This window comes from Urocampus carinirostris, chromosome 18 (genome assembly GCF_059441175.1).
Source record: "Urocampus carinirostris isolate Australia breed hairy pipefish chromosome 18, RoL_Ucar_1.0, whole genome shotgun sequence".
NCBI lineage: Eukaryota > Metazoa > Chordata > Actinopteri > Syngnathiformes > Syngnathidae > Urocampus > Urocampus carinirostris.
Window position 1 is genome coordinate 3,345,015 of NC_142366.1, and position 13,536 is coordinate 3,358,550.

The 13,536-nt window shown below is 36.9% G+C and overlaps 1 protein-coding gene across 4 annotated transcripts in view; it reads left to right on the forward strand.

The window, feature by feature from the left end:
- The window catches only part of LOC148348039 (TRAF2 and NCK-interacting protein kinase-like), an 87,788-nt gene extending 76,384 nt beyond the window's left edge, over positions 1–11,404 (forward strand). For all 4 annotated transcript variants that reach the window (XM_088322465.1, XM_088322463.1, XM_088322466.1 and 1 more), the window contains 4 exons: positions 2,001–2,150; positions 2,226–2,385; positions 3,404–3,543; positions 6,502–11,404. In XM_088322465.1, the coding sequence (XP_088178591.1) occupies positions 2,001–2,150; positions 2,226–2,385; positions 3,404–3,543; positions 6,502–6,585 (534 nt within the window). In that variant the 3' untranslated portion in view covers positions 6,586–11,404. The remainder of the gene's footprint in view (positions 1–2,000; positions 2,151–2,225; positions 2,386–3,403; positions 3,544–6,501) is intronic.
- The last annotated feature ends 2,132 nt before the right edge of the window (positions 11,405–13,536 follow it).

Sequence of the window (13,536 nt, forward strand, 5' to 3'; positions counted from 1 at the left end):
AGCTTGTTTAGTATTTGGTTGAAATGATTTTTTTTTTCCATTTTCGAGCATTTGTTTTTGGCACCGTAGATTTTTTTGTGGTGATAAAATAAGCTTAAAAGCCTTTTAACTTGTCATCAGTAAATAATAATAATAATAATAATTTCCTTGTATTGTCATTCTGTGTAACAATGTACACAGAACGAAATGTCGATTGCACCTGACCCGTTGTAGCGAGCCGATGCAGCCGCAGCCAACAGAGGGCGCCGCCGACCACTTTTTAAGTCTTAGGAATGACTCGGCCGGGGCGCGAACCACCGACCTCCCAGTCTCAAAGCGGGCGCCTTACCATCTAGGCTACTGAGTACCACTCGTGGTTAAGTGCATGCACTCTATTCATTGCGATCCCAATGCATACAATGTTTTGCAATTTTTGTCAGAAATATTCATCTATGATCAATCATTGGACAAATACGGTAGTTTACTGCAAAACCTCGCTTAATAACGCTGTAGTTGAACTTTACTGCCACAAAATCCATTTCTTTAACCTTTTTACAACCACTGACTCTGGCAACACCTCAAAGACCCACATTCATTCCCGAGAAGTGACCTTACTCTCCAGCTGTACAAAGAAGAACCTCAAAGTGTTTATATGTAATCAAAAGATTGATGATTATCCTATGTGTCATGTTTCATGATAGAGGCTTTATTTAATTGTCTATATGTATACTGTATTTTTAAATTGCTGCTTCTAGATGTTATTGCACTGCTGTTACAATGCACTATTCTTCATTGCATTAGTATTATTATTATTATCATTATAACTTGGGACAGTTTTTCTAAGCACTATGTTGTAATTATTTCTTTGTTGTTCTATTTGTCCTGATAGTCATTTATCCCTTTTCTCTTCAAAGACTCTACATTATGTGTTTTACCCTGGAGTGCCATGACTAATTGCGTTGCATACAATGTTTCACAACATTCATATCAATGACAATAAAGAAAAGAAAAGAAATAATTCTAATTATAAGGCTTCTTTAAGACTTTTAATTTCTTGTGGCTGCAGCCAATTTTTTTGTTGGTGTTTTTTTTTTGGGGTCTAATGGCTCGTTCAAAATTTTGGGTTGCCAACCCCTGGCCTGAATCATCTCCACGCGCTCAGCGCCACGATCCTGGCTTTTGTGCGCCTTATAGTCAAATGCATGTGTCGAGAACCTATGGTTCGCTAGCCATATACGGGTCTTTTTATGAGTACACCAATTTTGCTCATACTATTTTCCACTGTGTCGTTCTTTCCAATTTTCATTTGCTCCATACAGAGTACCTAACTCGGGAAAATCTGAAGTATGACATTGGTTTTGTCCAGTATATAAAAAGGCACCATTTCAATTCGAGTTTACAGTCAAGGTGTCACACCAACAGACCCAATTTTGTCTTTATATTGCTAAGAAATATTTTATATAGAAGCTCATTAAACAATCTATGTTCACTGTTGAGACATTTTCTAATGAAAGCCCAAAGAAACAAATGTGAACACACAAAAACGCCAGACAAGCACACTGAGCAGTTTAATTGGGTGAGCGGTACAGATGGGAAGATCTCTGAACACACAGCCTGCTTCTTTCAAAGAAAAATCTTTTCGTTTGCAGTATTTTGTGACATTTTTGCAAAAAAATTGCGTATAGCGGACACAGGCTCTGGCACTATTATTCAATACATTTTATCAAATCATCAAATAGCTCACAGTGTGCTGGAAATTTTGCTTTTTTTTGGTGAGCAGGTTTGGCGGTTTTGTTGAATTTTGTCCCTAAATATATGGTATGGCTCTCTCAAAACAAAACAAAATTCTAAATATTTTGCCATCATGGCTCTTTGGGTCAAAAGGGTTCCCAACCCCTGTTCCAGTGTGTCTTATCTGTGAAATATATATAACAAGAGACTGTATTTTGGAGTGCGCTGCATAGTGCAAGAAATACGTTATTAAGGGGGGAAGCACTATTGACATCAGGGTCCGGTGTCAGTCTTTCACAGAGCTGCAGCACCGCCCCCTGCTGGTGGACCTGACGGTTGAGGAGGGGCAGAGGTTAAAGGTCATATACGGCTCCAACGCAGGCTTCCATGTGGTTGACGTGGACTCTGGAAACCCTTATGATATTTACATACCCTCACACGTAAGACGTAATGAAAAAAAAACACTACCATAATAAAATAAGTATTACATAATAATATGCTGTACAATATTCAAGATCCAAGGTCAAGTGACGCCGCACGCCATTGTGGTGCTGCCCAAAACGGACGGCATGGAGATGCTTTTGTGCTACGAGGATGAGGGAGTCTACGTCAACACATATGGCCGCATCACCAAAGATGTGGTGCTGCAGTGGGGGGAGATGCCCACCTCAGTCGGTACGTGCCCCCAAATATGTAGTTACAGGGTTTGAATGTGTGCTTGAAATGCTTTTAATGTTGTTTTTCTAAGGATTGACAAGTGCTTGAACTTTGGGTTGAATGCTTGAAACTGTTGTCATGTCTCTGAACAATTCTGCTTGAAGATGACACAGAAACAGCTCACTATTGGCTTTGCTTTGCCATTGCACTTCTTCCCTCGTGATTAACAGCAGGTGTCATTAGTTTGTACGGCATTGTCCTATTAAGCGTCATAGTCCCCCATGGGTCGAGCCCAAGAGGAAAGGTGCATGCTACACCTAAACAGGGAACTATGAAATATGTATGTATTTATTATGGTTCATGTAAAAAAGTCCTACATGAAAATTTAAGTTACATATCACTCATTTTCACCCAACAACTCTAGGGGGAGAGATTAATTTAAAAATATTTACTCACGTATTGTTCAGATCGACAAATATATTTGCAATTTCCTCAAGATCTAAATATTATATGTCTTGATGAATACCTGCGCAAGATTCAAAATTGCATATGAAAATTGAGAACATATTTGTGACATACATGATTCACACCAGATTTCTTATTTTAATGGTACTGAAGAAATTGGAAAATGAGCTTTCAATGTTATTAAAAAGTACATGAAAAAGGTCAGGGTTTGTACGGTTGCTTGAAGTTCTTGAAAATGCTTGTATTTTAATGTTGTGTTTTCAAGGATTAAAAAGCACTTTGGTGGAAGTGCTTTTAAATGCTCTAAGTTGTTGACATGTTTCTCAACAAGTCTGGTTAATAATGATGCGGACACTGCTCTCTAGTGGCTTGGCTTTCCCATTGCAATTTTTCTTCCCCCGTAATTAACAGCAGCTGACATTATTTTGTATTATGTTGTACCTTGAAGTGTCATCGCCCCCTATGAAACTACTTAAGTGCTTGAACTTGGCCATAAAAATGTGCCCGAACCCTGGGTCAGCTTGCAGGCTACAGATTACTCGAATGCTATGTTTTCTGTTTTCTGTGTCAGCCTACATCCACTCCAACCAAATAATGGGCTGGGGGGAGAAGGCCATCGAGATTCGCTCGGTAGAGACGGGACATCTGGACGGGGTCTTTATGCACAAGCGAGCCCAGCGCTTAAAGTTCTTGTCCGAGAGGAACGACAAGGTAAGGACTTATTTTTAGAAACAAATATATTTCGATAATTTTGGCCATTCTTTTAAAGGTGGGGTGCAATGTTTGAGATGTCCATAATGAAGTTGAAAGTAGAATATTTCCTCAATCTCACCTAAATCTAAACTTCTATATAAATCCAGATTTACGAGTGTGTGTGTTCGTTCGTGGCTGATAGGCTGAAACGGCTGAACCAATTTTCGTAAAGATTCACACTGTTATACCTTGGGCTTTTGGGAGTGTTTTTAGCTAGGTCTGGATTAAAGGCACCCCGAATTAATACCAATAGAATCAATAAACATCTGCTTTCGTGTACAAGCATCTCTAAAACTGCATGCAGGCCACGCAGCGCTTTGGCACTCCCTAGTGCAGGGGAGGAAAACTTATGGCTTGTGAGCCATATATGGCTCTTTTCATGATTACATCTGGCTTGGAGATTAAATACAACTCGTGCAAGTATTTTCTGTATTCTTCTGGTTATGGTATGTGCAATGAAGATTTTGCAAGTGCAAAGCCCGGACGGCACTGATATTGCAGTCAGTTTGGTCCAGTACAAAAGGAAAAGGGTGCTTTTTGCTTACTTTCTGTCTCCATAGTCTTCCTTGGAATAATTTTTGATGGCACCACACATTACAGCGACATCTAGTGGACAAATATAAAACACTTTCACTTTAGGAACAGCGGAATGGTTTTAACAGCGCTGTTTTTGTGGAATACTCCATTTGGCCCAACCTCACCCAAATCCCAGCTTTCGCGGCCCCCAACTCAATTGAATTGGAGACCCCTGCATCAAACAATGTATGTTTACTGTTGAGACACTTTATGATGAAAACCCTCAAAACAAATTGTAAACGCCAGCAAGGCATCGAGAGAAATTTGATAGGTTGGGCAGTAGGGGTGCGTGGAGCTACTGTATGGACACAGCGCACTCCCTTCCCCATCCAGCATTGTCCACGCCAAAGGTAAATACATGTGTATCTTTCTTGTTTGGAGTACATTGCAATAATTTTACAAAAGAAGTTTGCGTGCACCTTTTTTGAAACCATTATTTAAAACAGAATTTATTTAAAACGGCGGAAGGGAGACAAATTTTAAGTGGTATATTTACATTCATTAAACAAGATGAAACCCGATTAATAATATTTCAAAAATTTGATCAAATAATGAAACGTCACACAGTGGAATACAATGTGCCATAGAATTGGCTTTTGTCTGGAGAGTGGTATTGTTCAATTTTCCCTTAAAATATATGGCATAGATCTTTCCCCCAATTAAGTAGAGAGATTTTTGCTTTCATGGCTCTTTGGGTCAAAAAGTTTCCCAACCCCTGACTTAGTGGCTCCCTGGCGCCTTCTCAACAAACCACGGCCCCAACAACCTCGCCAAGGCTAGCAACACCAGGCCATTATGCGTGTTAAGTATGTGTTAACGATGCTTAACTGAGTTCAAAGACCCCGGGTTCTTTTGCAGCATGCTTGTCTTATTTTATTTTAGCTGTTTGGAGCAGAACACGCTGCGTAGGAAGAATGGGGGAGGAGGGTGATTTCATGCTTGTCCCAGATTTTTTTGTTTCTATTTGTTAGTGTAGCATTACCCCAGTGAAAGCAAGAAAAGTACCGTTTCAAATACAGTACAAACGCCAACCCAAACCCCAAAAAGATGAAAAAAAAGTTTATTAAAGTACATCAAAAAATGCACTTACTTGCTCGGGCATCATAAGGAGTTGGGATGGGCTCCAGCACCCCCGCAACTCCACCGAGGATGAGCGGTGCAGATAAGGGATGGATGGATGGTCCTGCAGCCTTTTAAGTAGCTTCTCTCGCTGACCATCACCAGCTAATGCTAACATCCTAAGCAGCTAAGCTAACCACTAATGCTAGTGCTGAGGGCAGCGACACTAACCAGTAACGCTAGTGGCACTGCTGGTAACCCAAGCATCTGTGATAGTAGTCATTAATGCAGCTCATGTGTCGGGAACCATTTTGAGCCAAAAAAAGCAATTTTTTGGGGGGGTGGGTAGGAGAAAGCCAAACCATACATTGGAAGACAAAATTCAACAAAACTGCCAAACTTGCTCTCCAGAATAGAAGATAATTCTTCAGCATGTTATATTTCACTGTGAATGATTAATGGTTTAAAATATGTATGAAAGTATACTGTAATGCCAGAGCCTTTGTCCCATATCAATATAAATATACTATGTAAAATTTGTCTTCCTTCCACAGTAACTCAAGAGTGTTGAGGCTCATTTTTATCCTAGGTAATAATTTCAAAAAAATGTCACAAAATACTGCAAACAAGAAGGATAATGACATATTTAGAGCATTTAGTGCATAGTGCCGCCCATCTCTACCTCTCACCCAATCAAATTGCACTATAGCTTTGCTGGCATTTTTTGGGGGGTATGGGGGTTTACGGTTTGTTCCATGTGTTTTCATCACAAAGAGTCTGAACAGTAAACATAATTATAAGTTACCCTCCATACAAAGGTTTCCTTAGAGATGTATTGCAAAAATGGGGCATGTTGGTGTAAACTGTACATAAGACTGTCCCCTATACGAGACGGAACCTTTGGTAATAACAATGTTTCTTTGGCTTTGCATGGTTTATGGTGGCTATTCCTCTGTTTACACTTAAGACGATTCAGAAAAATAGCAAAAGCTTTCTTTTATTTCCGAGCCAGATGTATTCATGAAAAGAGCTCACCAGCTATAGGTTCCCAAACCCTGATGTAGGTAATATTCAGTTTTTTTCTTAGAACAATTGGAACAGTAGCGTATTACTGTCAGTTGAGAAGTTTCATTTGAAGAAAAATATGTATTTTTCTATCAACTTATTTAAAGGCTGATTTGATTTTAGTTTAATTTTTTTGGTTGTTGGCCTTTATGGCAATATTTTTCTTTAAACAGGATAAAGAATTTATTTTTAAAAAAAAACGCTTGTCACATTCAGGTGTTCTTTGCATCCGTCCGTTCGGGAGGGAGCAGCCAAGTGTTTTTCATGACCCTCAACAGAAGCTCCATGATGAACTGGTAAACCTGTACCCCACGATAATCTTGGTTCCCGGGGTATTTGCGAAACGAGCCCCTCACCCCAATTTAATGGTCCGGCGGAGCCCTGCCACGCTTTCACGGGACCCGCACTTTTGGAGGTCGCCTGAAGCTTCAGCAGTCTGGGGGACCTTCCCTGCGGACGGTTTGTAGCACATCTCCCCTTCTTCTTTGCAGGACCACTTCACTGGTCTGCCAAGAACCAAATGGACATGGCCCGACTTTCGTTTTTTAAAAGAAGTCTTTGGCCCGTAAGTGTGAGCTCTGTGGAAAAAGACATGTTGCTGAAAGGGAAAAGATAAAAAACAACTTGACTTGTTGAATGAAAAATAGGGATTTTTTTAATTTTTGGGAAATTGATTACAGTAGACCCCCGGGATACAACACTGAGATGGAGTTTGCAAAGTGAACAGGGGATAGAAACTTATGGTAATTAGCAAATGTCATTCGAATCCCTCGACCCCAGATAGAAACAAAGAAATAACAAAATAATATATAGTAAGTACTACTGATGTCTAATATATGAAAAAAAACGTACATAAATATAAAATACAATTTTTATTTACCTTTAGTGTGATGTGGCTTGAGCTTGTGAAGCGGAGTAGCAGGTGGATGCAAAGGGGGCGGAGGAGACAGCAACGGAGGATTATGAATTAAACTCATTTTAAAACTTTCACTTGCATGGTTTGAATACTTTGTGACTAAAATTGCCTCCTTATTTATCCTGATAGTCTTTCATCTTTTTCGATTTAAAGTCATTATGCCACGTGTTTTACCCTGAAGTGCCATGTTTCACAACGTTGATACCAATGACGATAAAGTTAATTCTTTTTTATTGTGAATAACTGTCAATCAATTGGTAATGGCCATATTCATTAGCAAGGGCAACGATGCCGTGTTTTTTTTTAAATAGCAAGACCCGTGTTCAGGGTTATCATCTTTTTGCTTCCCTTTTAAAATCAATGCAAGGATGACTAGCAAATATTACACAGGGTTGTATCGCCAACTTGCTAAGTCCTTACGAAGCACACAAGATTCTGAACTGGACAAAGAGAAAGCGAAGCATTGTGAGAGGTAGTTCAGCCAATAGCAGAATGGCATTTTTAATGATGCCATGATACAAACCAATAGCGGACTAGCATTTTATGACATCAACCAATATCAGACACTAATACCGCAAAGCTCTTGGGCATGCATAATAATGCATAATAATTTATTGTCTTAAAGTGAGGTAAATGCTGTAAAGAGGGGCCAGAAAAAACATCATATTCCACACCGTAAAATAAATATGTTGAAAGGCACTGTATCCTGAGGGTCTACTGTAATATATTGTCATTGTTGTGAAAATTGAATTATATAAAACCATAGCAAAATAAAGGGGAGGTTTATGAAAACTTCTTAGAAAGTAAATGAGAATTTGGGGAAAATCGGATTTGACATCCTTGTTGACTAGTTAATGTTTATATTATTATTATTATGAGTTGAAATTATTCATTTTCTATCACATGTGCAAAATGGGTCTTTTTTCTTATTATTTTCTACAAACACTTATGCCTACTGAACCAAACACAAATCTTACATACTTAGCACACTTGCTTTTTATTTTTTTATTTTTTTTCGTGTATTATAGTTATTAAAGCAGCATTAAACTACTGGATGAATTTAACCAGAGGTGACTGAAGTACCCACATTCCATACAAAAATAAAAGTTAAAAAGAAAGAAAAAAAATGGGGAAAAAATATTCATAATTTAATAATTATTTCAAAGGGAAACTTTTCAAAGTCCAAATTTATCTAACATATCCAATCCTAGATGTTTCGTAAATTGTGAATAAAAACAGATTTAAAAAATAAGACTATTGGAAATGTAATACTTTCAGATAATTTTGCTTAATATTAGTATTGTTTGTCCTCTTAACTGTCCTTTCTCTAATAAAATATTAAATGAAAAATATAATATTCAAAGTATTGTTTCAATTACTGCAAAAACAATCCTCAAAAATAGTTGAAAAAGGAAAACATGTCTTAAAACAATTGAATTCTTTTTTTCACAAACAACTTTTAATGCTATTCTTAAATGTGAAATAAGAAAACATAATAAATGAAAAATAAAATATAAAATAATATCTTAATAATATTCAATAGAACAATATGAATTTCATTTAAGAAAGAAAGAATGATATTGCATTATTTTAAGTATTTTACTATACTACAATTTTTTTAAATGTAGTAAAATAATTATATCAAACAAGAAATATATCAGTAAAATTAATTTTACCTGTATTCAAGTATTATTTTCTTTGAAAAACAAGCTGAAAAAAATAATACAAGAAAATAATTTTCAGATTGGTTAGATTAATTTAGCTGCCAATTTTAAGTATCAATGCATTACTTTAAGTATTTTTACTATATAACAAAAATACGGAAATATTAATTAGTTAGTTAATTTATTAATTTATTTTCTTTGAAAAACAAAAAATACAGAATAATGCTAGAAAATAACATTTGAAATTAGTTTAGTTGATTCGACTAATAATAATAGGTATTATTTATTTAGAATATATTGTAAAACAAGAAAAAATATTTCAAATACGCAAAATTAACCCAGTGAAACTTTTCTTTCCAGTGTTTGTCCTTTCCTTAAAAAATATTTTTTTTAAATGAAAAGATGTCAATAAGAGATCTCGACAAAGAATGTCACTCGGGAATCTCAGCGGTCAACTTTTAAGGTTTGCTTAGTGCTGCCTTGTAGTATTCAAACCTTTTTATTCTTTGTCATAAAAATGTTAAAAAAAAATAAAAATAATAACAAAGCAAAGGTTTGCTGCTAAGTGAGTCTTCATAATACTGTGTAAATACTCTCACTTATATGGGCGCACATCTGCACACTTTGGAGTTTGCACATTTCTTTTCATTTTGGGGCTTTAAGGGTTAAATTATGACAACCTAGATTCTATTTAGTTAACGCTAAGCTAGCAAAATAAAAGCTGAAGCTTTGCAGTTGTTAGCACCCTTACTGCCTACCTATTTAGCAGTCAATAGCACTGAATGTGTTCGCATGCTAAAATAAGTTCAAAATCTAAAATTTGAACATAACGGATCGTTTCACCATCCCTGCGCTAAGTTATAAAGTTACCGTGCACCTTGAACAAAACGCAACATGCGTTCTTAGCTGCTGAGTTAGATCACTGGAAAACAAACCAACCATTTATCACATGTCGTATTGATCATGTGCTAAGACTTAAAAACACTCTCTATTACGGTCAATTGTCAGCCACTTGAATAATACCTGGATGCAAATATGTTTTAAGTGTGTCACTCTGTTCATTTGTAACAATAACTTCTCAAGGTTTTGGTTCAACTCTGGGGATTCGGACCGAGTATTTGGACTAAGGGATAAAAGTGCTGAAGAGAGCAAACTTGTATTACAGTTACAAAATAAAAATATAACTGAGTATACCCTGGGCCCGCTCAGGATGGGGATATCCCTCCAAAAGGCATCGAAAAATGGCTGACCGCGGTTTTTATAGTAAACCAGATTGGCTAAATGGAAACTTAAACGTAAACAGGCAAAGAAAGGAAATCGCATCTTCACAAGAGACTTATGTTAAGGCTGGATCTAATTGGCTTTTGCATGTATTTTGATAAGAGTGGTAGACTCAAGGTCACTTGGAAAAATAACTAGGACAGTACCAAATTAATGGAAAACTTGAAACATCAAATGAATACAAAGAGTATATACTCCATTGAAATATGTGGATAGGCATAAGGTGCATTTATAACACATACATTGGTAATGTAAGTAATTATGTGCTGATTAAATAGTAAAACTAATATAACTGAAAAACTCGTGCAATTGTGACAGCTTATTCAATTATATATTTTAATAATTTAACACTACTGGAATGAACTGTTAGGCATAGGACCTTGGACCAAATGGACCATAGGACAGGTACACAAAAATTGAGCTGCTGTCACTTTTTCTACTGGGAGCACTGATGTGACTAAGTCATTTAGTCGGGTGCACAGCACATAATTTGGTCTCAGCGGCAGTTATGTCATAAAATAAATAATTATGGTGTTATATTTGTTATCCTTTCATTGTGCTAATCGTGGTTATAAACCTTTTTTTTCGGGTCGCACTTGCGGGTAAATCAGGCTCTTTATCGAGCCTCCTTAAGAGTTACTGCAAACTTTGAAATATAATTTGTGTATGAGAAATCCTCTAGAAAATGTAGCATTATTTTGACAAACCCGTTGCACACTCAGAGAAAATTACAAACCGTATCAAAAGTGTGTAAATTCATACGATAAAAACCCTTAACAATGAATCACATTAGTTTTCTTTACTTTTTTTCACTCACACTCCCGGGACAAAAAAGTATATTTTTTTTCTGTGTGTGTGCGTTTTTACGTTTCATTCTTCTCTTTTTTCACTTGCACAGACTCTTTTGCTCTCTGGATATTCTAGTCACGCTGTATATCTTACTCTTGAGTTCTAGAGAAAGACAAAAAAAAATAACAATATTGATGGGGTCTTTCTACAGATTAGAAAACAATAGCGATTACACTTTGTAAAGAAAAGTGGACACTGTTTTTATCGTGATCTTTGTATTTGGAATTTTGTATGGAGACTGTGAAGAGCTGTCACTGTGTGAGTGCAAATGTGTGAGAGTGAGTGTAGAGACGTGCATGCGAGAGTGTTCTCACCTCATCAGGATCATCTCAAAGGAAACGACGACCTCAATCTAAGGATACACATGCGTGATGTTAGAAATGCGACAATAAACGTCCTTTTTCTTGTACAGGAGCCTCGTGTTGTTGTTCTTCCCGGCACTGACACCGCAAAAACTGAATATTTAGCATCATATTTAAGTTTACCATATTTATATCTTCACATCAGGGGCAATTGCAATTGGCTGGATCGATATAACAACCCACTGTGATCACTTCATTTCTATGGTTATCATGTTTTTGCTTCTCCCTATAGCAATACTACAAGCCTTAGGACACAGAGCAAATACAGGAAGAAAAGAAATAGTGTTTATTGCTGACTCGCAAAGATTTGAAGAACATGAAGACAAAGGCATTGTGGGAGATAATTCAGCTAATAGCATATTGGCATTTTCGCTATGCCGTGACGCACACTAACAGGAGACTATCATCTTATTTAACCTCAACCAAGAGCAGACAAACATTTTAGAGACATAAGTCTATAGACACAAAAAACAGCACAAAGTCAGAATAATTGTTTTTTATAGTGGGAATCGATAAAACAACCCACAAAGATTACTTCATTTCCATGGTTATCATGTTTTTGTTTCTTCCTTTAGCATTATTGCAAGCCTTGAGACATAGCAAATACAGGGCAGGAAATACAGTGTTTTATCGCTGACTCGCAAAGTTTAGAAGGAAATGAGTACAAAGGCATTGTTGGTGGTAATTCAGTCAATATCATATTGGCATTTTAATGATGTCATGATGCACACAATAGCAGACTATTATTTTGTTTGAAGTCGACCAATAGCAGACAGGTAAGTATCTTAAAGGCGTGACACTACATACACACAAACGGCTTGAATGATTTGTTGTCGTATAGTGGTGGAAATGCCATAAAGTTAAAACGTTGTAAGACGGGCTAACCGTATTCCCAGTGTATGGTAATAATAAAATTGTTTTGCTATGTCTATGCACCTTGAGGTATGCTTGAACAAAATATGACTACAATTATTAACTATGAACCAGAGATACGAAGAAGAAGGATGTAGCGAAGCCCATGAAAGGAAAGACGCCAAAAATCAAGAGCTGGTCCAATAGTGCAGGGACAAGGGATGGCAGACCTGGCTATTCCCAGTGGAGGTCAGGTGCAGGGGCTTCCCAGCACAGTCTGTATGGGACACATTAACAGCTCTGGGAATAAGTGGAAGGGAGAGGAAGGCAGCTGCCAAAAGGGTGGGGGAAGCCGCGGAGAGAGCCTCTTGCTGGCTCTGGAGTAGGAGAGAGGAGTTTAGCTGGGCATCAGGAGAAGATGGGCAGTGACTGGCCATCACTGCCGGCCAACTCGAGGGCGTTGTTGTTAAGGGTCGAAACGCCCAATGACGGTTGGACACCACCTGACGACATCTTCTGGTTGATTTTTTTTTTTTTTTTTTTTTTTTGAAGGGTCGTCGCTACTTCGCGGATTTTCACTTATCGCGGGTGGTTTTGATCCCTATTAACCGCGATAACCGAGGTCTTACTGTGTATATATATATATATATATATGTATGTGTATATATATGTATATATATATATATATATATATATATATGTGTATGTATGTGTATGTATGTATATATATATGTATGTATGTATGTGTATGTATGTATATATATATGTATGTATGTATGTGTATGTATGTATATATATATGTATGTACCTGTGTATATATATGTATGTGTGTATATATATATATGTATGTATGTGTATGTATATATGTAACCGCGGTGTACGTGTCCCACCAAAGATCCACATTTACACTGGACTGGATGATGAGGTTTTTATTACAGTTTCTGCAAATGGATGAGTCACAACATTAGCTTTTCTGCTGGCTTTGATCTCATTGCAGTTCTCTCTGGTAAGACTGCCAACAAAGCATATCAAAGAGCTTTCTTTTCACTTTACATAAATTACATTTTAGAATATCACAATACATTTTTACATCTTTAAATTTTAACTAGATACTTTTAACAAGAGATCGTATAGTGGATTTTTAACGTTTACAATCAATTCAACATATTTTTCTTTAGTCTGAATTTTAACCAACATCATCCTTTTTTAATGTATATGAGAAAATAGAAATAAAAACAATAATGAGTATAAAAACGGGTACAATTTACCTGCAAATGGATGAGTCACAACATTTGCTTTTCTGTTGGCTTTGATCTCTTTGATCTCT